At 41.0% G+C, this 26,415-nt stretch overlaps 1 protein-coding gene across 1 annotated transcript in view; it reads left to right on the top strand.

The window, feature by feature from the left end:
- Positions 1-1,208: 1,208 nt before the first annotated feature.
- The window catches only part of yap1 (Yes1 associated transcriptional regulator), a 59,084-nt gene continuing 33,877 nt past the window's right edge, over positions 1,209-26,415 (top strand). The window contains exons 1-2 of the mRNA XM_034168475.1: positions 1,209-1,332; positions 5,985-6,098. Of these exons, the coding sequence (XP_034024366.1) occupies positions 1,266-1,332; positions 5,985-6,098 (181 nt within the window). The 5' untranslated portion in view covers positions 1,209-1,265. The remainder of the gene's footprint in view (positions 1,333-5,984; positions 6,099-26,415) is intronic.

Genomic DNA, 26,415 nt, shown 5'->3' with positions numbered 1-26,415 from the left:
GTGCTGACGAGCGTGAGACCTCACCCCCTCCTCTTTCACAGACTGTGCATCAAACCCTGGACGTTCTCTGCATCCACTGATGATGAGATGGCTCCCGAGACGACGATCTCACCCGTCTGGTCACAAGGTCGAGTCTCTGGCAAATACACACTGTATACTCCAGTCTTAAATGCCACCATGTTCCAATCCATATAGATGCACCTCAGCTGTGAGTCCTGACGAGCCGCAGGTGATCAGGGTGAGGTCCTGATAACCTCAGCAACACAGCCACTCAGTCCCAAATGCAAGCCACCTGGAAGGAAAAAACAAAAGACAGAAACAAAAAGGCAGCCAGGCCCCCCAGCCATACAACAGTGCCTTCGTGTTGAAGTCTCTCAGGACATGCTGGGACTCCGAAAAATGATGCCCACTCTTCCACAATTTCTCGGATAGTCACACGACTGAAAAGCCACCGAAAGCCGTCTGAATCTTCTGAATGGGTTCTACCTGGCTGTCACCCAGTTTCTGGCAAAATTTGATGCAGTAGCGCTGCTCCAGTTGTTCCGTCATTTTCCTTGCAATGAAAATCCGCCAACCACACAGCACACGTCCTCACACAAAGTCTGCTTACCAGCAACTGACGCAATCGACAGGCATGAAAAAATTCACGCATGCGCACGAAGGTTCAAGGTTGGCTGATGCAAGCACACATGATTCAAATCCATCAGGTTTTTGCAAAAAATAAAAAGGTCGGATACTTTTCTAACAGACCTCGTATTTCCATTTGTTCTTTTGAATCAATGTGTTGTTAATTCATTTCCATTGCGGCTAACTGACACTTTTGACACAGCTGACAAGGTTTTTCAACCCCAGCAGAGAGAACCCTGGAGTCTGTATAGTCAGCAGGGCTGAAGATGGGGAGGTACTGGCCTTGTGACCATACAGACTCCAGTGAGTGCCATTGTCTTTTAAATCCAAGTAAAATGCACCCTTGTTTAAACGTATGCACTACAGTTTGAAATCTTTACCAAGAAAAATAAATGCCTGTGTGACCTAAAGTAATATAACCTCTCGTACCAATTATGGAAACAACGCACTCGATTAAACACTGAATCATCTCATATATGTCCTGTTGTTTTCCACAGTATGGCCCCAAGTTTGAATTTTCAACATTTCCTGACGTATGTACATTGATGCTTTTTCTAACTTGTTGGTTTATATTGTCTCTTCACAGCCACATTGATCAGACCACCACTTGGCAGGATCCTCGCAAGACCCTACTCCAGATGAACCAGAGCGCACCGGCCAGTACTGTGCCAGTCCAGCAACAAAACCTTATGAATCCTGCAAGTGGTGTGTACTGTTGATTTCGTTCATTACATTCTTAGTATAAAAGAACCCCCAGCCTGTATTTCAAGTAATTTCATAATGTAGATACTTTTCCATGAGTAAACCATGTGTTTAATTTTAGTCAGGTCGAACATTTGGGCTCAGAATCTGGTTCTGAGTTTCACACAGCATACAGTAGAATTTCAGTGATACAGTAAATGTCAGGAGCAGTCAAGTCTAGTTCTTACATGTCACTGAGACTCTGTGTGTCTGAGTTCTGTCCATGCAGTTGGAATTTGCCCTAGGTGAGGTAAGATGAAGATAGAACGTGACAGGTCCTGTCTGACATGTTTGGGAGCTCCGTGACTCACAGATTGGAGAGCACACATGAAGTACATCTGTATTGTCAGAACATCATCAGCAAATAATCGGTTAATCGGAATTTTCATTTTCGTAACATTTGGAAAGAACAATAATAATCTGTTTGTTTTCTGTGTGTATATTTTGCTCTAGAATATGTTATTTTAGTGAACAGCAAATCAAAATCATAAACCTTTATAGAGCAAATTCAAAAATATCCCCTTTAATATACTGAAACGTCTCTACAGCATTACCTAAATTAAATGAAAACATATAACACAAATGCCGGCTTGTAAGTCCTTAATTTTTTCTGTGTAACGCAACTAAATAATTCCTGTTACAACTAATTACATTTAGTCAGCTCGGGGGATGGATCACTGAACATATTCAAGTCAGAGTTGCTTTTAGAGTCGAGTTCAGTCAGTTTTTAAGAAATGGAAAGAGTGCGGCTTTGTATTGTAAAGCAGCCTAGAGGAGGCTCTCTGTATAAACTTGACTGTGCATGATGCAGATTTCTGAGTGAAGGCACTAAGACACCCATGACACCCGTGGAGGAGTTTCAGGTTTCAGTAGGTGTAAATGGATAGACTGTACATACAGCGTTTGTTTGTTGCTTCACAAATCATGGCTTTATTATCCCTCAGCACGGAGTGGCACACATGGAAATATGACACTACAGACGTGGCGCTTTCCCCTGAACGTGATTAAGCATGCAGGTGCCTCAGTGTGTCGAAGACCCCAATAACTGCATGAGACCAAACTATGGGGATGCCCATGTATCACCTGGCTGTGGCAGACAGATGGATACGTTTAGGAGATTGAGTTGGCCCCTTGGTCTGCCTGGGTGATTGCAAATTGAGAATCAGGGAACTGTGGAGAGGTGCGACTACGGAGCACTCCCACATTTCTCTAGAGCTGATCTGATGGGAGTGGAAAGAGGAATGGCTTGGTTTTTCTGAATGTTTATTCGTTTCTTTGTCCATGCCATGCTTCATCCAAATTGAAAAGCCATACAACGTAAACTGCTGAACACAATCCGTTAAAAATGAGGTGTTTTTTTTTTTAAATAACCTGTCTGAAATGTGCTTGAAAAATACGTTTGTGTGCATATTTCTCAGAGCATTATAGCCAGTGTTTCATATTTTTTATGGTCCTCAAAGTAGTTCATTCATTATTACTGCAGACAGCAGCAATAGGACAAACTACACCATTAACTGCTGAATGAAGTATGAAGAAATGCACAGGTGGAATGTTACACAAAAGGCTGCACAAGTGTGTCATTTAGAATGACACACAGCCAAGTGGAAACCTCCTGTACTGACGAATGAAGCCAAAGCGGAGGTGCCAAAACCTGCACTTCCTTGAATGGCCAATTGAGGCTGACTCATGAAGCGAGTCAGTCCCTAAAACCTGGTACAAAAGCAGTTTTGGTTTTTATAGCTAGTTTCTCCATTCTTAACAACCGTACAAGGGTGAACTTTTATTTAATTCATCAGTTTCAGTTATTTTATGGCATAAAGTTGTGAATAATGTAGGGAATGGTCACGTTGAGTGACAGCTAGTGCACCTCGCTACTGTGCACTCAACCTTGTTTGCCCTTTCTGAGTATTTTATTTCAAATATCTGCGTTAATATATCTTATTATGCAGTTAATTGTGTTAACAGCCCATCTAAGAAGTGTCAGTCAGTCAACTTTTATTTGTATAGATCTTTACACAGCCCAACAGCCGACCAAAGTGCTTTCCAGTAAAACTAAAAACAGACACACAAGGTCAATATGCAGTGACAAAATAAAATAAAAATAATAAATACAGTAAGTGTGTACATATAAAACCAGAATCAAATGTCATCGCACTACTAAGTATGAAAAGCCATTTATAAAAGAAAAGTCTTTAGTGTTAAAAGACCTGGATCAGTGATGGTGCGTAAATCATGGAGGAGCTCGTTAAGATTTTAAGATTTTTAAGATTAAGATTTTAAACACAAATATTAAGTTCTTAAAATCAGTTGTACAGTGGATGGGAAGCCAGTGCAGAGCGTAGAGGATAGTAGTATTGTGGTTACATCTGGGGGTGTTAGTTAAGAGGCGTGCTGCAGCAATTTGCACCAGTTGCAGGTGATTAATCGCAGACTGAGAAAGGCCAGTATAAAGTGCATTACAGTAGTTGAGTCTTGAGCTGATGAAAGCATGAATAGCTTTTTCAAGGTCCGAATGGCTAAGAAAAGGTTTGACTTTTATTAAAAGATGCAGTTGAAAAAAGCTAGTTTTGACTACTGTGTCAGTTTGTCTGTTGAATTTAAAAACACTGTCAAATGCATGTGCTCATATATTTCTGTTGAGTGAAATTTTAGTGTTATTTAATTTGTGTATTAGCTGTGTTAGCACTTATTCGCCAGTATTGATAGCTTGGTGATCTTAGCCACAGTGATAGGGACATGATTATAGAGTCAATATGCAAGTTGTGGATTTTAAGAGCCACACCCAGGACACCCCGCCACCCATTATAACCACCACCTTTTATTTAAAAAATATGTGCATTAATCAGTCATCAAAATTCAGATACTGTATGCGTGCTTGGCCTTAATTAATCCCGGCCAGGTCATGTCGGTCTTGCTCATGTCTCATCTCTTTAAGAATTTATGGATGGGCTTGGAATTAGGTGGAGTCAGGCACTGCAAAGACGGCAACCGTTAGAGACGCCTTATTTGAACTTCAAACCCATTCTTCAGAAAACCTGTTGGTTGTGTCACAGGGGGTTTGTCCAGTATAATAAAAGAATCTGTTAGCAAGGGATGTTGTCGAGAAAGCTGCATTGTGCTGTGCCACAAAGAAAGACATCAGACTTCATTCAAGAACATTTTTGTAAATTTCTCATATTGATGGGCTTATATGAATGTGTCACAACAGATTTACCAAACATTTGCAAATTTTCAGTTCAATTTATTTCATTTATATAATGCCAAATCACAACAAAGCTGCCTCATGGCGCTTCACACAAGTAAGGTCTAACCTTACCAACCCCTAAAGCAAGCACACATGCGACAGTAATAAAACTCCCTCTGATGATATTGAGGAAGAAACCTCAAGCAGACCAATGTTTCTGTGTAGGCTCTCAGTTGTCCAGGTGGTTTCCATAGTAGAGAAGCTTGAATCTTCGACTGGACTGGGTTGCTTGACATGAGGACATTTCGCTTCAAATCACAGAAGCTCCTCAGTTAAATTCTTGCTCTGGTAGTCTGACTTCTGTCTTGTCACGCTTCTCTACTCAAGCAGACCAGACTCAAGGGGTGACCCACTGCTTAGGTCATTCTACCAAAATATTTACAATACAGAACACAACACAACAACAGTTGATGAGAGTCCATGCAGGCATCCAGTCCACTATTGGTGTCATCAAGCCACTTGTTGGATCTGTTCCTACAGCAGAGTCCCTTTCTGTTCCAGAAATAATCTAATCCAGCACGTGGATCCAGCTCGGACAGTGAGAAACAGAAAACAATCAGTCGGCCACGAAAAATTACACTTTTGGTATAATTCGTCAGCATCACGCAACAGGAAAGCAGAAGAAATACTTAGGTGATCAAGCTTCACTAACAGACCCAGACTTTAGATAAAGTTGATCCAATTTAAAGTAATTCCATTTCTGTAAATCCCATTCTTCTTGCATTGGCACACACACACCATCCCTGCACCAGTAGAACAATCCTTCCCTTCTGCCTTTGCATCAGAGGCTTACGTGCAGATTGCTGGAATTAGTTGTGTGTTGAGTTAGGACTCCCCAGTGTCACCACAAATTTTGTGATACCATCACGAAATAATTTTATGATATAGTCAAGAAAATGTAACACATTTTGTAACAGTATCATGAACTACTGTGTTAAAACACTTTTCATGATGTCTTCACGTTTTTGCCATGCGATCAGGCATGTTTTGCAGCTTGTGTTGCTGTTTGCTTCTCTGTGCTGGCCAGCCCAGTATCAGCCCAGGTTTCACAGGGGTAAAAGTGCCTGGATGCATAATTTGTGCTTGCAAATTTAAGTATTAAGGATTATTTTTATGATTGTGTACTGAAAAACCAGTAAGAATCCTCTTATTTTCGAAAGCACAAATAACAAGGAAATGAATTAGAAAGAGATCAACAGGGAACTCAGTTTTGCCAAGAGGTATGTGCTCTCAGAGGGCTCTCTAGTTATTATCTGAAGCACTGAAGGTGCTCCATGTATTATACGTTTTAAAATTTAAAATACTTTTTAACCCAATTTTTGTTATCTGGGGGAAAAAAAAGACATGGGTTTTTGTGCTTGTCATCCATCAGGTCCTCTCCCTGAGGGCTGGGAACAAGCCATCACAGCAGAGGGAGAAGTCTACTACATCAACCACAAGAACAAAACCACATCCTGGCTAGACCCACGACTTGACCCACGCTATGGTGAGTTAGCTTTTTGAAACTAATGCTTACTCTTTAGGAAACATTTCATTGACAGTAAACACAGAATCAGTGTTGTACCTCATGAAATTTTTTTTTGTTACAACATAAAAATTTTTACTCTGCCTTACCCTCGATAATGGGAAAGTAGTTGTTATAACCATGTTATATGTGTGCACCCTATGGCTATTTGTCTGTAGCACTGATCTGTATGGCCAACACACTCTGTACAAGCTGCTGAAGCACACAGGCAGCCATCTTACTACTCGCAATTTATGTGGACCACACATAGACGGCTTATTAGAAGGTCAACAGTTTTGAGTAATAACTGAGCTGATTCTCTCATTTCCTTGTTTTTGTTCTCCAGTTAATGTAACCTTCATCCCTCCTAATCTATGTCCCCATGATTGGATATTTTTTGATTTATATCTTTTCTTTCTTATAGTAGTCTGATACACTCTCCCCTTATATTTTCAATTACTCAGATCTCACTGGGACAAATACTCAATTCTAAAAATTATGATTCTTTAATTAAAGTTTATACAAGTTTTGTGTAATCATCAGCAAGCCTATATATATATATATATATATATATATATATATATATATATATATATGTGTGTGTGTGTGTGTGTGTGTCAACAACAACAAAAGTGAGTGGATAACAATAGTCATGATGGATAATATAGCAATCGGGAATTTTTCAGTAGTTGCACTGAAAGAATAAAGCATCATTTAACTAGCTACAGGAGAGTTGGTTTTCCATTGCAATGACAATATTGCACACAGCTCTGTGAGCTTCAGCCTAATATTAATAATAAAGCTCACAGCAACGCCTAAAGCTCCAAAACTATGCACAAGTAGACCTAATAAATGTCTTAAAATAGTTCGTCCAACACAAAACTCAACATGTGGCGACACACAAGCCATCCATCCATCCATCCATCCATCCATTTTCTTCCGCTTTATCTGGAGTCGGGTCGTGGGGGCAGCAGCCCAAGCAAAGCCGCCCAGACCTCCAGATCCATACACACCTCCTCCAGCTCCTATGCCTATGTGCTGGAATAAGGGATAGAACTCTTCAAATTACTGTTCATTACTTTCCATTTCGCTAAACTGCAGGATTGTCTTACAGACATAAAGACATGGATGACCTCTAATTTCCTGCTTTTAAACTCAGATAAAACTGAAGTTATTGTATTTGGCCCCACAAATCTTAGAAACATGGTGTCAAACCAGATCCTTACTCTGGATGGCATTACCCTGACCTCTAGTAATACTGTGAGAAATCTTGGAGTCATTTTTGATCAGGATATGTCATTCAATGCGCATATTAAACAAATATGTAGGACTGCTTTTTTGCATTTGCGCAATATCTCTAAAATTAGAAAGGTCTTGTCAGAGTGATGCTGAAAAACTAGTTCATGCATTTATTTCCTCTAGGCTGGACTATTGTAATTCATTATTATCAGGTTGTCCTAAAAGTTCCCTGAAAAGCCTTCAGTTAATTCAAAATGCTGCAGCTAGAGTACTGACAGGGACTAGAAGGAGAGAGCATATCTCACCCATATTGGCCTCTCTTCACTGGCTTCCTGTTAATTCTAGAATAGAGTTTAAAATTCTTCTTCTTACTTATAAGGTTTTGAATAATCAGATCCCATCTTATCTTAGGGACCTCATAGTACCATATCACCCCAATAGAGCGCTTCGCTGTCAGACTGCAGGCTTACTTGTAGTTCCTAGGGTTTATAAGAGTAGAATGGAGGCAGAGCCTTCAGCTTTCAGGCTCCTCTCCTGTGGAACCAGCTCCCAATTCAGATCAGGGAGACAGACACCCTCTCTACTTTTAAGATTAGGCTTAAAACTTTCCTTTTTGCTAAAGCTTATAGTTAGGGCTGGATCAGGTGACCCTGAACCATCCCTTAGTTATGCTGCTATAGACTTAGCCTGCTGGGGGGTTCCCATGATGCACTGAGTGTTTCTTTCTCTTTTTGCTCTGTATGCACCACTCTGCATTTAATCATTAGTGATTGATCTCTGCTCCCCTCCACAGCATGTCTTTTTCCTGGTTCTCTCCCTCAGCCCCAACCAGTCCCAGCAGAAGACTGCCCCTCCCTGAGCCTGGTTCTGCTGGAGGTTTCTTCCTGTTAAAAGGGAGTTTTTCCTTCCCACTGTTGCCAAGTGCTTGCTCACAGGGGGTCGTTTTGACTGTTGGGGTTTTTCCGTAATTATTGTATGGCCTTGCCTTACAATATAAAGCACCTTGGGGCAACTGTTTGTTGTGATTTGGCGCTATATAAATAAAATTGATTTGATTTGATTTGATTTCAATCGTACTCAGGTGAAGTGTTCGTCCACAGCCTTTGAACTGGTGATTTGTGCAGTTGATAGCTGCACATGAAGACCATTTTATGGCAAAATCATGAATACAGTTGTGTGCGCCTGGTTAAAGATCGATAGAAAAGACTGTTCAGGAGCGGTACGTGCGAGTGGTAATATGGCGGCCAATTTGCTTCCAAAATATTGGCCAGTGTTATAACCCAGTGTTATATACAGATCAGTGGTCTGTATACATAACTAAAAAAAACAAGATGTTCGACAAGGCAGGGTTATTATATAGCTTGGTTCTCCTTCCAGGTTAACAGGGTCTGTCATAGAGGAGAAATTGTAAAAATTCTGCAGTTTTTCTCTGGTTGCTTTAGTGAATAGAAAGTGGTGGGTGTTATCAACATTTTTATTTGTACTGTATATCTGGTATTGTCTAACATTGAAATAACAAAAAAATGTATTGTTGTGCTTTTCACACATACATTATCCTCAAACAACTCAGAAAAGTGGAGAATTTATCAGTAACGCCCAACCGTATTCCAGCCATTTGCTCCCTGGATGGAGCTCCTGTGGTTTGTGTCATTTTTGCTGTTTTTGTTCCTTATCAGCTCGGAGTAGCGTTGCTGCTCCTTCGCGTTGAAAGGAGCCAACTGAGGTGTTTCGGGCATCTGGTAAGGATGCCTCCTGGGTGCCTCCCTAGGGAGGTGTTTCAGGCACGTCCATCTGGAAGGAGACCCCAGGGAAGACCCTGGACTAGGTGGAGAGACTATATCTCCACACTGGCCTGGGAACCCCTTGGGATCCCCCAGTCAGAGGTGGTCAATGTGGCACAGGAAAGGGAAGTCTGAGTTCCCCTGTTAGAGCTGTTGCCACCGCGACCCGAACCCGGAAAAGCGGTTGAAGATGAATGAATGAATGTTCCTTGTCAATCAATTGTTGTAACATGTTACAGCAGTCCTCTGTAAAACTGTTAGCCGTGTGGCTAATTGCTGTCACTTTCAGTTAACCGTGTGTAGTGGCTGTTTCAGTCTGCTACATGGGAAACTGATTAGTGACACATTGATTTGAAAGAAAAAAAAAGTAAATCCACACGTGTATATTCAAAATATATCTGGAATATTGTGATTATTGTAATGTTCCAGGGTTCTTGCTGGGGTTCAGATACTATTAGTCAATCTGGCAAATTGGTGGCAATTCCAATTAGCCACGTTTGGTGGCAATTTCAGTTAGCCACATGGGAAACTGATTAGCCATATGTTAATTTGAAAGAAAAAAATACAAATACACACCTGTGTATCTTCATTTTTTTAAACCAAACACTGGATTTTTGCTTACTTTGGCTAAGCACCGTCAAATTAGAAGTGATCCCACAGAACAATGAAATGGTGACGTCCCAGTAAAAGGCTTTCCATTGCATGTTTGCACTGCGTTTATGATCAAATGCTTTTATTTTGCAGTGCATTAATAAAGTTATGTGAGATATTATCTTCCCTATCTGTTAGCAACACAGACAGGTCTGTTTGCATCCGTTTTCACTTTTTTCACTTCACTTTTATCATTAAATCAGCATTCTGGTGAAAGGGACCCTCCCAAAAGTAAGAGGACACAAAAAGAACTGGACCACGTTTTTTAAAAAAACCCTGATTCACCACTGTGGCAATTCAAAGGAAATTTAAAATGGTAAATGAATGCACAGTGTGGAGAGCACAAATAAAAATTACGTGTGTAAGTTCTGAAATTACTGGCTGTTTTGCCAGTGTAGAGTGAGAAACACAGGCATGTGGTGTGGATTTTTGAAGTGGCTTCAAAGCAGGCAAATTCCACCAGGATAAGTATTTTCCAAGAAATAACTCACTTTGGGCAGGAAACTAAAAAGTATGTTCTTGCCCAACAAACTATATTTGCCCTGGGTACGTGGGCATGTTGAGCCATAGACATGAATGATTTCAGACCATCATAGACCCATGGCTGTAACATAACACATTTTGGGTAATGTCTAACCCGGCTAAGGTTGTTTAGATGTTTTGTGAGCATCTCCTTGCTGTTTAAGAGAGAATCTTATTCCTGTCTCTATTTGGAATGTCACCATAGAGTGATAACTATGACATCAGCACCGACACATTCAGTGTTTTTGCTCACCAGCTTCACAAGCTCAGTTCAGTTTCAGGGTCTTGTCATCACGTGACCTCATAGTTGCTGAGTTTGTGGACGAACATAAAGATCACTTCTTAAGAGTGATTAATATACAAATAATGAATGTTTATGAGTTCAGTGGAACAAATATTCACTTCATTGAATGAATGAAAAAAAGCATTCATTTATTTTATATAACAGCTAAATAGATCCTTGTCATGTGATATTTTATGAATTTAAAGGGGGAAAAAAAGCAGAAAAGGGACTTACATTTTGTTGTTCATCATGGGCGCTTTGACGTTAACAGTCCATCATGAACTTTAAATAGGAGTTGAAAGTTGTTCTAAGTCAACTTGGAAAAACAGTTTGATATTTCAAAAACAATCCTGACGATGTAATCCGTAACGCCGTGCACTGACTTTGTGTACTTGTCCATCTTATCATCGTAACTTTATCCTAACAGCTCTTCATGCCTCCAGATGCCTTACAGCATAGTGGATTTTTTTTTTATGTTAGAAGAATTAGCACTGTCAGTTAGCTCCATCAAATCGTGGTCCAGCAAAACCAACCATGTTCAGCTTAACGCCGCTCCCACTGGTGTGACTGCGCACGGTGGTCAGAGCATGCAGTAGCCCATTCATATAGTACCACAATTGCATGCTAAAAAGCACTATTGCACTGTAAATGAAACACAATGGCAATGGTACAAATAATTCATGTCACGTGACATACAAGCCACTAATCAAATGGCAAGGATCTACTCAGCTGTAACATAAGTAAAAATAGTAAGTCCCTTCAGCTGCTCCCTTGTTTTTCACTCGGGGTCGCCACAGCAGGCCCGAGGTGGATCTGCACGTTGATATAACTAATGAAATTTTACTTTGATTTGAACACTGAAGCATCATGTAAGGAAAGGCAATAATGACTATTAATAATGTATTTTTTATAGCTGACAAAAAGTTGATGTACCCACAAACGCTGTTGTGACTGGATTTAGCTTCATTGCATCGAAAAGCTAATGGAGTTGTGCAGTGGAGTGAAATGTACTGTATAAAAATGCATGGCCAATAGAACAGAAATGCACAGTTGTGATGTCACTCATACAGTGGGACAAATCATGAATGTCAAGTAAGGAACAGGATCTACGAGGGTAGGCTGAAAAGTTCTACGGCTCCCCATGAAGGAGTAATGCATTATCTGCATTATAGTGAGCCTTAGAACTTTTCAGCCTACCCTCGTATTTAGGTGTCATATAACATCCAATATGTTGTCCATTGCATGTTTATTGCTTATTTTTAGTAAAGTTGTTATGATAAGTATCAGCACAGGCTGTGACGTGCAGATGTGCTGCTAAGCTCCTGTCCATTGTTTTCAACAGGGAAACACTATTTAAAAAATTGTGGTTAATATATAGAAAAAGATGCAGCATCTTATTATTATTATTATTATTGTTATTGTTATTATTATCCATAGGACTGATATGTTGTCCCCAACTCTCAAAAGTAAGGCTCAGGTTGAATTCAGTTGGAATGTTACATTTGAATAATTACACTAACTACGATTTAGTGTCATTGATATTTAAATCACACATAAAACAACATCACACTGGAGTTGCACCACACTGTAACTACACTTGGCCTTGCAGCAGATTTGGATTAGTCATTTGGCTTTATTATAGCTGTAGTTCACTGTCCCAAACACAAAATCTTGGCTAATAGATGAAAGATGTATGACTGCATTTGTAAGAGTGAAGCCAGTTTTCTGTGATTCATACTTCATTTCACCATATTACCATTGTTGTTGGGTGACTCGTCACTCTGTAGTCGAAACAACATTTCACCAAAGACAGTGACTTCCCCCAAAAAAGCATGTAACCTCTTGACAGCCATTTTGGTGTTGGAACAGCAGCTGAGGTGATGGTTAATCTCTCATCCTGAGCTAAAGCTCGACATTTAACCTGTGGTGTGACATAGTTGAATTACTGACTGGTCCAGGTACACGGGGTGAGAGTTGTGGGAATGAGCTAATCCTCCTCTGTGCCAGGAAGCCTCCACAGTGGAAGGATCCTGCTTATGTCACCCTGACTCATTTACGCTTGAGGTGCCGTTCGTTCATTACAGCCATCTACCCCCGGGGAGGCCCACTCCAGTTCACAAAGGCAACATGTGTGAACCAGCAGGCGGCCTGTTATCTCGTTTAATATTACATTATACTTTTAATCGAGCACAGGCTGTTTTGCTCTAAACAGTTCTGTGTGCGAGTCTGAGGTTCAGCAGGAACGTACAAAACAGTGTTGTAAGAGGGCTGCAGCAGCTGAGAAGATGGACGGGTGAAGCCCTTTGAAGAATTACAAGTCTTGAACACACATGCCTGCTGGGCCCCTGAAAGAGAGGGTGAAACAGAACACGTTAACTCATTATCCTTCAACAATCTGAACTAAAAAATATTAATTGTTTTCCAATTCGCATAGTTTAATTAATTGATGAATTCAGTTGCTAATCAAGTAGTAGGACTATGGTTTACTAAAAAGAGTTGTATAAAAAAATTTTAAGCTCATTTGCTGAGACTTATGTTCTTAGGAGGGGGGCAAGCATGGGACATGTCTCAGTCCCACTTTTTAAACATATGGACTTTTCAGAATGCATGGATTGAGTGTTGGACAGGGTTGTGGGAATCAGTGGCTTAGGTAGATTGGTTGGTTATTGGGTTTGCAATTCTCCCTAACGTATATAAGAAGACTAGACCCAGAATGCATTTCTTCCTCAACATTGTATTTTGTTTGTTTTTCCTCTAGTCAGGTGAAGTTCCAGTCCCATTCCTTAACCCTCTGGGGTCGACGCCATCGTATACGACAGCTAAGACCAAGCTTTACTAAATTATAAATAACTTTTTAATGACATGAGATAGAAACTTACTTTGTTTTGCTGAAAAGTTAACTTCGCGGACTTTCGAGCCAGCCATCTTCCATCTTTGTACTCCTCACAGAAGCTGTGTGATGACGTGCGCAATGTGAGTGTCCAATTGGAATTGGTTCACCATCACATGGTTTTCTAAAATCCAATTGTAGGGCAGATTTACCTCATGTGAAAATCCAAAGATCATTTTCAGGAGTGATGTGTTACTAGTTGGCCCGATTGAATAGCCCCCTGGGTGCTCCAATGAATACATACTATTAGTACATACTCAGTGTGCTCTGCGCCATTATGCACAGCGATCAGTGAAAGCAGGAGCACACGGATAGCCTCTGATGACAGTCTCACGTGCTCAAACAAAGAGTGTGTAACTATCAGGATTGCTAGTTTGCATGTGAATGTTACTGGATAACTCTGTTGCTTTCTCTGCGTAAAGCACTGTTTACCATATCAATGGACAACAAAACGCGTAGACCATTTTGTATGTATTGTTCAAAATGTGCATTTGTGTTTATTGTTTGAACCTTTTTGTTGTTCAGTCTTTCACACAAGACCTCAAATTACCTTCATAAAGTGTCAAAACAGTTGTTTATTATAGTTTGCTGTGTGTTTTGAATAAATGTGTGTGGAAAATTATTTTTCGCTTTATTTTTTCCTTGCTTATTTTTTATTGTAAACCTTTATTACGCTTATAAAACACAACTAAAACATATATATTCTGAAAGCACAGGTTGTCCTGAAAAAAAGAGACATAAAACTTGATTGTGGGATGCAGGGAGAGCTGTTAACAGCAATAATAAAACATTTATGCCAGGCGAGTGAACTGTCCAAAAATTGCCCTCGGACCCCAGAGGGTTAAAGTGCTTGAATCTGTGTGTAATTTCTACATGTCTAAGAGAAAGATGTGTAAGTGTTTCCAGTTTTGCTAGAGTGTGACCATGAAGGCTTGGAGAGGAAGTGACGTTAGGTTAGCGATCTCAGCGGGACAGCTGTGGTGTGGACAGTTAATACTGGTAGCTATTGGTGATGTCCATGATTACTGGCTACAAATGAAAGAATTAACAAAGACAAAAATGTTTAATGGCCATCATGTGGAGCTTGTGTAACTTTGAAATAGTGACGCGTACAAAGTCCTGTGAAGCCTGCAGCAGCATTAGACAGCAGGATGATATTCCCTGTGCCTGTTGTGCGCCGTTTCAGGACACGTCAAATAAGCAGGATACGGTTGTGTTGCAAGGCTATATTATAATAGCCAAGTGGCTTCTGTGTGTGTGCATGTGTATGGCTTTGATCACGGAGAAACTGGGAAGAGCTGACATTTGCCATTTGATATGTTTGTATTTTGGGTCAAGGATGAACGCTGATAGGACTAATAATTTTGAAGAAATTAGCAATATTGGCTAATAACCGTGAACAATGGACATTGTGCTGCAGTGCACCATGGGAGTTCAGGGTTTTGTGGTTTTAAATGTTATTGTCGTTCATGTTAGTTTAATAGTGTTGTTAGTGTTACTGATTTATTGTGTTTTTGTAGTTCAATTGGATGAGTCAGTTTAGTTAAGTATCATGTTACCATTATCATGACTGAGATAAGTGTAGTTCAATTGGATGAGTCAGTTTAGTTAAGTATCATGTTACCATTATCATTACTGAGATAAGTGTCTTGTTGCCGTTACCATGAGAGAAAACTGTACTGCGTTTGATGTCTTCTGCCACTGTCTCTGTTTGTGGGTGTGTAAAAATCAAAGCATGTGCTTGCGGTAGAATGCAGAAAAGACAAGAAGCTCTGCATGCATACGTGTGTGCCTGCATATAACTTCGATCATGGACAAACTGGGGAGAGCTGACATTTGCCGTTTGGTATGCTTATGTACAGTATTTTGGGTCATGGATGAACACTGCCAAAACAGAACGTTGATAGGTCTGGTATGCTTATGTACAGTATTTTGGGTCATGGATGAACACTGCCAAAACAGAACGTTGATAGGTCTAATACGTTTGGAGAAACTACGAATATTGGATGTTGCTAATTACATTCTGGACTCACACACCATTCCAGCAGGGGGCAGTAAATCATCTTTATATTAAAAGCTTGAGTGCATGTGTTCATGCGTGATTTTATTTAGTAAATTCAATGTACGTACATAATATAATTGTAAATACGTTAAAAATACATGGATGAAAGTGAAAACACTTATTTCCATTATGGTCCATTTAAAAATCAAATGACAAAATAGGAGTAATAATAAAATAATAACACTGATAATAATAATAATAATAATAATAATAATAGTGTGTGTATATGATAACAAGAACTGAATGAATTTATAAATACATTAAGACAGTAAATTAACATAATAAATAATTACATAATTAACAGGAAATAAAAGGGTTGAGTTCTTATCAAAATTGTTGAGGTTTATGGTTCTAAAAACATTCTCGACTCACACACCATTCCAAGTCATTATAGAAACTTTGCATAATTTATTACCACCCTTGAAAAATGTCAGCTATCTATTTTATAAACACTACCCAATCTAGAGCCCGTGGATCCTCATGGACAACGCACTAGTAAATTTTAATGGGTACTGAATGAAGTAAAAGCTCTAGAAAATCTGTCCCCTTAAAATTTATTTATCCTGAAGTATTTAACTAATGTTTAGGTTAAAGTCTTTCTATAACATGATGCTGCATGAGAAAAGAGCAGCAGTGGTTAGTATAATGTTGTTCAGCAGTAGAACAATTTGCTGGTCTCCACCTTGTTTTACCTTAACTCCTAGGACACAGTCGCAAAAGGGTTTCTATAAACAGGTAGATGAACAACTTACGATTTGGTCATAAAAACAATTTTAGTCAGATTTGATTTATTTTATTTATTTATTTATTTATTTTGCTTTAATCCCTGATTGTTTCTCCATAGCTAGTTCAAAGTGAGTCCTCAAGGCAGACAACGTGCGTTGACAGTTTTTATTGCTAAGGTCAAGAAAAGCCATTCCAGTCCTTGTTATGGTAAATTTTGGGGTTTGAACAAGAAATATTTGACAGTGCTTTGCACATGACACAACATTGATTGTGGCTCTGTGATTTAAGAGAATATTAATCTTTTTAAAATAAATGTAATCGGTCTCTTTGCTTGAGAAACCCATATGTCTACAGTGTAGGTCTCATTACAAACCAGCTGCTTTGATAATGGAGGATAATTTGAGTTCTGAGAAGAAAAGCAGCAGAGCTCCTTTAGCTGAGGGCTGTTGCCGGCTGGCCTTCCCCTCCATGAGGCCCAGCGCAGGCACAGCCCCATTCTACCCAAGCTCCAGACAGACTTGAATCTCTGCCAGGCCTCTTTATTCTGCGGTCCAACTCTTAATGTGTTCCAGACCTTTTCAGTCAAAGAGCTCCAATGTGAGAGGGGAGGTGGAGGGGCAGGGAGAGAGGCAAGGCAAAAGGGGAAGAAAGGGAAAAAATGGAGGAACAGAGGAAAAATGCCTATGGGATAAGCATGCATCCTCTTTAAGATCCAAAGAGGTGGTGAGCAGTGGACAAGCCGTGAGTGCTCCGTGGTTCAGTTAACAAGGGGGCTGGCCTATGTGGTAATGTTGTTTTCTGTACAAACCCCCCTGGTGGAGCAGCAGGGAAAAGCATGCAGTCACACTGAAAAAAGAGAATGTTTGAATCAACTTAAAAAAGTGTTACAATTTGTAAAAAACCTGAATGAATTAAGTTGTTTGAACTTAAGTTTGTAAGTTAGAGTTGCTTTAACGTTCAAACTTAAGTTCAAACAACTTAATTCACTCAGGTTTTTTTTACAAATTATAACACTTTTTTAAGTTGATTCAAACATTCTCTTTTTTCAGTGCAGGATGCTCGTGTGCATAGAAAGATTTCCTTGATGTTTTGTCCGCAAAGCCTTATTGTAACGCTCAAACACATCGCGACATTATGTGACATGTTTGTTTTCTGTGTCTTCTGTCACCTCTTAACCAGTAAAATTGGCACTTGGTTGTTGGGTTATATCGATATTATTACCATGGCATAGTATGTTTTGATGAGGCATCGAGGACTCAGTGGGGCAGATGATCAGAAACACCTTTTAACTTATTTTTTAGGGGTTAAAGAAACTCAAATCCCTTTTTCCCTTCCTCGTTTTCTGAAATGGTTAATTATCAAATAGAGGCCTCAGCTCTTCATTTACCCAAACTGCACAGCAGAGATAAGTCGCACCTGTCAAAAAACCCCATAAATAAATAAAAATAATAAAACATAAGTTGCACCAGAGTGTAAGCCACTGTTTTTTTCTGTATGGAGAACTCACTTTTAAACACAGAGTTTCCCCGGGAGCAAGTTTAACAATGGACAGGAATGCATTAGCACATGTGCATACCACAGTATGTGCTGTTACTGAACATAGGGACCTTTAATTTCCAAAATAAAGCAAGGTGGACAAAAAAAAATGTACAATGACAACATATTGGCTGTAATTTTATGCAATTTGTACGAAAGGAATTGTCAGATTCAGACATGATAAGTGCATTTCTTTTGCAGAAAGCCCTCAGCTTTTTATTTTTTTAGTCTCGTGCATTGATTCCTGGGAAAGCCCTATATGAGTAATAATAAAAATAATAATAATGATAATAATAATTGTGATGATGATGAACACATGCTTTTTTTTTGGTATATATTAAAAAAAAAACAAATCTGTGACTTATATTGGTTTTTGTGTTTGTTTGTTTATATTAAACTGAGTTTAGGAGGTCCTGCAACCTATAATATAAACAATATGGTATATGTTATTTTTATATTTAAATGTTTTAGTTTAAAAGCTACACCCTTTCCTTGACTGCAGTTTACTATTACCAAACTAAACACTTTCTTCAGGTTTACCAGTTGAGTTAATGAAATCCCAATGACGTTTTCATAGTCTTGTAGTATATCACAGCTGGACCATGGGGTCACTGACGCCATAACATCTACACGCCGTGGAATCATTGAAGCTAAAAAAGTCTAACAATGATGTTTGCTCAGTAGTAAAAAAAGTTTCATCTGTTGTGACTGGATAGCATGTATCCTTAGCGCTTGGCATCACAGTTTATTGCAACTTGCACCTTTCCCAGAAGCTACTGTCATCTGAGCACTGATATTGATATTGGATGTGCTTATAGACAAAAACAAATAAGAGACAAAATTCAATTTATTATTTAACTAAACTGCAAATATATGAATTTTTTAACATTTATGAAACACTTCTCTGGGGATGTTGTCGGGCGGGGTAAGGAGTACTTCGAGGGTCTCCTCAATCCCATCGTCACGTCTTCCGAAGAGGAAGCAGAGACTGGGGACTCGGAGGCGGACTCATCCATTACCCAGGCCGAAGTCACCGAGGTGGTTAGAAAGCTCCTTTGTGGCAAGGCTCCTGGGGTGGATGAAGTCCGTCCTGAGTACCTTAAGTCTCTGGATGTTGTTGGGCTGTCTTGGCTGACACGCCTCTGCAACATCACGTGGTGATCAGGGACAGTGCCTCTGGATTGGCAGACCGGGGTGGTGGTCCCTCTGTTTAAGAAGAGGGACCGGAGGGTGTGTTCCAACTATATGGGGATCACACTCCTCAGCCTCCCCGGTAATGTCTATTCCAGAGTACTGGAGAGGAGAATTCGACCGATGGTCGACCCTCGGATTCAGGAGGAACAGTGTGGTGTTCGTCCTGGTCGCGGCACACTGGACCAGCTCTACACGCTCCATCGGGTGCTCGAGGGTTCATGGGAGTTTGCCCAACCAGTCCACATGTGTTTTGTGGATCTGGAGAAGGCATTCGACCGTGTCCCTCGGGGCACCCTGTGGGGAGTGCTCCAGGAGTACGGGGTCCGGGGTCCTTTGCTAAGGGCTATCCAGTCCCTGTACGACCACAGCAGGAGCTTGGTTCGCATTGCCGGTAGTAAGTCAAACCTGTTTCCAGTGCACGTTGGCCTCCGCCAGGGCTGCCCTTTGTCACCGGTTCTGTTCATTATTTTTATGGACAGAATTTCTAGGCGCAGCCAGGGTGTAGAGGGGGTCTGGTTTGGGAACCACAGAATCTCGTCTCTGCTGTTTGCGGACGATGTGGTTCTGTTGGCTTCGTCAAATCAGGACCTCCAATCTGAGGCCATGGTTCTTGACCGGAAAAAGGTGCTTTGCCCTCTTCAGGTTGGTGGAGTGTCCTTGCCTCAAGTGGAGGAGTTTAAGTATCTCTGGTTCTTGTTCACGAGTGAGGGACGGCTGGAGCGTGAGATCGATAGACGGATCGGTGCAGCATCTGCAGTGATGCGGTCGCTGTATCGGACCGTCGTGGTGAAGAGAGAGCTGAGTAGGGGGGCAAAGCTCTCGATTTACCGATCGATCTACGTTCCGATCCTCACCTATGGTCATGAGATTTGGCTCATGACCGAAAGAACGAGATCGCGAGTACAAGCGGCCGAGATGAGTTTCCTCCGCAGGGTGGCTGGGCGCTCCCTTAGAGATAGGGTGAGGAGCTCGGTCACTCGGGAGGAGCTCGGAGTCGAGCTGCTGCTCCTCCACATCGAAAGGAGTCAGTTGAGGTGGCTCGGGCATCTTTTCCGGATGCACCCTGGACGCCTCGCTGGAGAGGTGTTCCGGGCACGTCCCACTGGGAGGAGGCCCCGGGGAAGACCCAGGACACGCTGGAGGGACTATATCTCTCGGCTGGCTTGGGAACGCCTTGGGGTTCCCCCGGAGGAGCTGGAGGAGGTGTGTGTGGATCGGGAGGTCTGGGCGGCTTTGCTTGAGCTGCTGCCCCCGCGACCCGACTCCGGATAAAGCGGAAGAAAATGGATGGATGGATGGATGGATGGAAACACTTCTCTAAACAAGGCCAATGGGTCACTGACCCTAAAGAGATTCCCTCCTTGGCACAGTGATCTATTCAACAGTTCAGTGTTACAACCAAAACTATGATACATACACTTTTCTTTCCTTTATATTTTACATCCTTGACCATGAAAACGTACCACTAGAACTTGGAATCACTTTTATGTCTTTATTAGTTCAAAAGTTATTGTATAAAAACAATTTTTCGGTAATGGCGATTTTCTTCTGGATCTAGCTTCATAACATTTGAAGCTACATCAAATCTGATGACACCTTACTGAATCAGTACAGATTCAGCTACAGTTTGGTGTTAGTTGTGCATCTCTAGCTTCATTTGTCACCTCACACTGACACATTTTCTATTTTCCCTATATTTTTGCATATTCTGGATCACCAGATCCAGAATCCGGATCCGATCATCACCAAACTTTGTTGTTTGATAGAACATTTGACTATGTTACACCCTAATTTTTTTCAAGCCTTTCTGCCTTGTTTTTGTGGAGTTAGAAACTAGAATGTCAAAATTCCCCCTATCCCGCAATGGTGAAGGATCCAGATCGTGAACCAGATAACCACTAAAATGTAATCACTTGTTCCTCTTGTCATTTCCAACCACTCCACAAAATTTCATCAAAATCCGTTCAAAACTTTGAGTTATCCTGCTGACAAACAGATAGACAGACAGACAGACAGACAAACAAACAAACGCGACCGAAAACATAACCTCCTTGGCGGAGGTAACTAATCTGAATAGCCTTTAAACTGTCAAGGCACTTTCATAATAAAAGCTTTCCAGCTGTTCAAAAAGCCTGTGAAATTTTTGCACCAACTAAGGAGTGATGTTCATAGTGAGAGGTAGGTGCTTTCATCCCCTTTACTTTTACCCAATCGACTAAAAACAATAAATGCTGTCATTCTGTAGTTCACCAAATGGAATTGGCATATAATTAGGATAAACACATTGAAATATGGAGAACTTTGATGTACAAAATAAGAAATCAACTTTGTTTTATCAATAAATTACTGCTATAATACAAATAAAGACATTATTCTAATGTGGCATAGATGTTTCTCTCACCTGCTGGATGGCTGGTGGACTGATTGTTTCACAGAGGGTACATTCTAAAATGGAAATCTTACAAAATCCTTTCGGGAGGGTTGTGTGTTGATCATGCACACTTTTGTGGTACACGTTTGTATGAATTTTGTATTCTGTATGAAGGCAGTAGAAGCAGACACTTCTTCATTCTCTCTCTTTCTCAAAATAGGTTTGCTTTTAAAGTTACACCTATCTTGAGCTTGTCAGTTTCTTTCTATTCCAAAGTCGAGGTCTGGTGCTCCACAGTATACAATATGACTGGGTTTGTATGTTTAACTCGTCACCATGCAGGTTCAAATCTGTACTCGATGGCTTCAATTTGAGTTGATGAAACAGTATCACATCAAGACGGATTTTTAACTTTCCTTATTTCAGCACTAGAAACACACTTTGCAGACAGGCCAACCTTAAGTAGACAGCGGGCAAATATTTACCAAGCCTTCAAAGGTGCTGTACCCTGGTCACACACACACACACACACACTGAGCTTCCCACAGCTGGCACACCCTGTGTCTACCTCCTCTATAGGTGATCACCTGGTGTAGTAGGCGATCGGATGATAAGGCCTCGTGTTACTGGCTTCTTGCATTGCAGGGGTGCGTGAAGAAGACAAAAGGCAGACGGCATTAACTTGTCTCTTATCTGTGTGGCCCAGCAGCTATCACGCCTGTATTTACTGCTGGCTTCAATCACACACACACACTTTTCTCAGCATGGCCTAGACTCCTTTATGCTATCGCTGTGGCCCTGAACTGAACCTGTCCTTCTCTGCTATCACACTCGCTGCTTCGATATTCCCGGCTCATTGTGAGTTCATATTTCCTACCCAGACTTTCCTTACTGTTTGGTCTGCGATAAAGTCCTTGAAGTTTGTTCACTTCGTCGTGTGTCTTTCTTCACATGCCTCCTCTCACTTTGTAATTCCTTAAATCTCATGCCATAACACATCTTCAGCTGCCGACATGGAGCATGCGCAGTACCTCGGCTGTGGGAGCGGCTAAAGTTGCCCCGGTGGTGTCGTCGCCACAAAAGGCCCAATATCTGGTGCAGATAAGAAGCAAAGAGAAGTAACACTCCCATGGCTTCATTTGATGTGTGTGTGGGAGGGAGGAGGCAGCAACTCACTGACTGCTATGTTTGTGGGTATTTTATTGGGGTGGGATGGTTGGACAGAAGGGGGGGGGGGGGTTACAGAGGGCATAGCAGGGCAGAGCCTCTAGAGCTTCCCAGGGAGAGTCCTGAGCCACAGTTCATTCAGCTCCTGAGATAGTGTAAACAGACAGTGATTGAATGGTGATGAGAAAGGTGCCGGGGCGGGCAGGACAGTGCAGAGAAAGGCAGCCTCGCATGCAAACTAGCACAGCTATGGCTTTGTTTTTGTTGGTGCTTTAAGCACATATGTAAACACGACTCCTGAGTGGAGCTGTTAATGTTAAACTCCCTGTGGTCATGCACATTTGCTTGTCATTCTGTGCTACAGTGATAAAAACACTGATGTACTTTGCATGCACAGATTAGTTGTAGACACAGGCCAATAATAATAATAATAAGAAGAAGGAAGAATAAAGGCATGCCAAGATGCAACTGGCTCACTGGAAAGTCCCAGTTAGCTTTTATATCTGGCATCCACAGTACTGTGTATTCATAAAACAAGATTGTATGCAGCATCATTCAGTAAGTTATCTTCATGCAGCCAGGCAGTGGAGCATGCAAAGGTCAACACCTGTTTCAAGATGGTTTATGCCAAAAACTTTAAAGGGATGAACCCATCTGGTATGACATGCTATGTGACACACCCATGCATACAGTAACGGCTGCTGGTCTTTCAAAGAGGGGAAGCTCATTGTCAGCTTACATCATTTTGTTGTTTGACAACAGAAAAAGCACCAAACCATTATTGGATCACTGCTTAAAAATGTATTCATTATTTATTTAAAAAATGTATTATTTCAGTGATATTAATTTCCTGTACATCAGGCCCACATGGTGAATAATTATGGCAATTATCTAAGCTCTACCATGATTTATTAAATAGTTATGGCTGCAGATGTGCTTGTTTGTGTGTAAACTTGTGTGTGAAAAAGTAAGTGTATATCTGAAGTTGCATTGTTATTAAATTGTAAGAGGCCGGACTCTATATATATATATCTATCTCTCTCTCTCTCTCTCTCTCCCTCTCTCTCTCTCTCTCCTCTCTCTCTCTATCTATATATATATATATATATATATATATATATATATATATATATATAGTACAGGCCAAAGTTTGGACACCTTCTCATTCAAAGTGTTTTCTTATTTTCATGACTATTTAGTACATTGTAGATTCTCACTGAAGGCATCAAAAACTATGAATGAACACATGTGGAGTTATGTACTTAACAAAAAAGGTGAATAACTGAAAGCATGTTTTATATTCTAGTTTCTTCAAAATAGCCACCTTTTGCTGTGATTACTGCTTTGCACACTCTTGGCATTCTTTCGACGACCTTCAAGAGGTAGTCACCTGAAATGGTTTCCAACAGTCTTGAAGGAGTTCCCAGAGGTGTTTAGCACTTGTTGGCCCCTTTGCCTTCACTCTGCGGTCCAGCCCACCCCAAACCATCTCGATTGGTTAAGTTCCGGTGACTGTGGAGGCCAGGTCATCTGCCGCAGCACTCCATCACTCTCCTTTCATTCATAGTTTTGATGCCTTCAGTGAGAATCTACAATGTACTAAATAGTCATGAAAATAAAGAAAACACATTGAATGAGAAGGTGTGTCCAAACCTTTGGCCTGTACTGTATATATATATATATATATATATATATATATATATATATATATATATATATATCGAGGTCTGTTAGAAAAGTATCCAACCTTTTTATTTTTTTCAAAAACCATATGGATTTGAATCGTGTGATTGCATCAGCCAAGCTTTAACCTTCGTGTGCATGCGTGAGTTTTTTCACGCCTGTCGGTTGCGTCATTCGCCTGTGAGCAGGCTTTGTGTGAGCAGTGGTCCACCCCTCTCGTCGGATTTTTATTGCGAATAAATGTCTGAATGATTTGGAGCTTTCCTGCATCAATTTTTTCCAGAAACTGTGAGAGACCTCCAGGTGGTAACCATTCGGAAAATTCAAATGGCTTTGAGGGATGATTTTATGGGGATTACACAGATTAAGGAGTGCTCCAGCCAGTTTAAAGACCGCCCACAGCTGCTGAGAGCGCACCGCGCTCCGAGCGCCGATCGACAGGCTGAAACAACCAGATCATTTCCAACGTGAAGGCTTTGTTGATTCGGGACGTCGTCTGACTTACACAAAAATGGCAGGAGACGTGGACATCAGTACTTTTTCAGCACATTCCACCGTTACAGGAGTTTTTTTCATGGAAAGAAAAGAGGACGGATGCGTCACCGTGCCGCTCATGGCACGGCACAAAACCACCTCCGTGTTGGTCTCACAGGACGGCTTTGAGATGGCTTTCAGATGGCTGTCGGTGGGTTTTCAGTCTTGTGACTAACCGAGAAATTGTGGATGAGCCTGGACATGCCAGAACATGTCCTGTGAGGCTTCATCACGGCGTTGCTTTGCGCCATGCGGCTCCACCGTGATACATTAAAATTAGATACAATGATGTGTTGCACATGTTGTAAAACGTGACAAAATTATGTTAAACTGAAACAAGAAAATACTATGAGTGTGTTTTATTATGTGTAAGAAATGAACAATAGAAATTTGTCAAGTAATTGCGGCAAGCAAATTCCAAGAAGTGGGTTGCAATTTGTCTTTTGACTTCACTTGCAAAATCTGTGATGGGACTGAGCTCCCGATGATTACGTGACGGTGTATATCTCAAAATAGCTCTCAATCAAAACGGGATTAAGTCTGATCCTCCAATCATCATGTGGAACCTCATTGTCCAGGCCAGCCGAGGCCCGCCACATCTCCATTCACCCCCAGAGATGCTGAGCATCCAGGGGCGTGACAAAATCGTGGCATTTATCCATTGACTGTCAAGTTTTGATTCAATGAAAAAACTGTTCCATGCAGTCTCATTGAAGTGAACGGACGCTCAGCTTCTACAGGTAAATGCATTGACCACAGACTGTGTAAGAAAACGATTTCTTGAAATCTACGGCACTGATGGTACGGGAATGTATGAGAAGTTAACGCAGTGGAGTCAGTCGATTTGTGATAAGTAGCAGATTCTGAACGAACCCGTCTTCAAGATGAACATGTTCTAACGCAGTTGAAGTCAATGAAATATTAACAAAACTGTACATATTGGCCATTTAATTTTTGGCATTTTAGTCTTTGCAGTCTTAGGGAAATGGCCTCTGCAGGCATGCCCCCACACAGTTTTTTCTTCAGTGCAGCCCAGCATATTCGTCTTGTCATAATTGAGTCAAACGTTTACAAAAATTTCACAGCCAGTAGGACACAGGTTTTCAACAGAAAGAACTGCGGTGCCCAGAAGAGTGGGTTTTTATCACGTAAAGATTTTCTTTCTGCAGTAATATTGGCAGCAGTGACATTGTTTGTTTTGAGTGAACTCACTTTATGCAGTCTGCACTGCACCCGAATGCATTACTACACCTGCAAGGTCCAGTTTGTTTGAGTAGCGTGAACGCTCTGGGCCATGGCTGAGGCTGGCCTGATGGCGCAAGTCTGGCCCAAACTCGCAGAGGTTAATCAGTCAGCCTTTAATGCAACTATTAAACATTTGAGCCGCTTTTGCTTGTCCAAAACCAGTTGATCAGGGATCCATGTTTTATTTCGAGAAGGTGAGCTCAGTTGGAGAGCTCTCAGTGCACCTCTGTCCTCAACATAGAGGGTATTTGTGTACAGATAAATGTGTCACATGGCCATAATGTAGTAGCCGATGTTTCGAGATGATGCAAGTTGTACAACTCATCTGAGTCTTCCGAAGTAACTGTTTGTTTGATGCAAAATCATTCCAGTGGGATCCAAGGATCCTGAGATGTGGTGCCAAGGACATCCAGTA

The sequence above is a fragment of the Thalassophryne amazonica genome, chromosome 4 (genome assembly GCF_902500255.1).
Source record: "Thalassophryne amazonica chromosome 4, fThaAma1.1, whole genome shotgun sequence".
Lineage (NCBI taxonomy): Eukaryota > Metazoa > Chordata > Actinopteri > Batrachoidiformes > Batrachoididae > Thalassophryne > Thalassophryne amazonica.
This window is presented reverse-complemented; position numbering and strand designations above follow the sequence as displayed.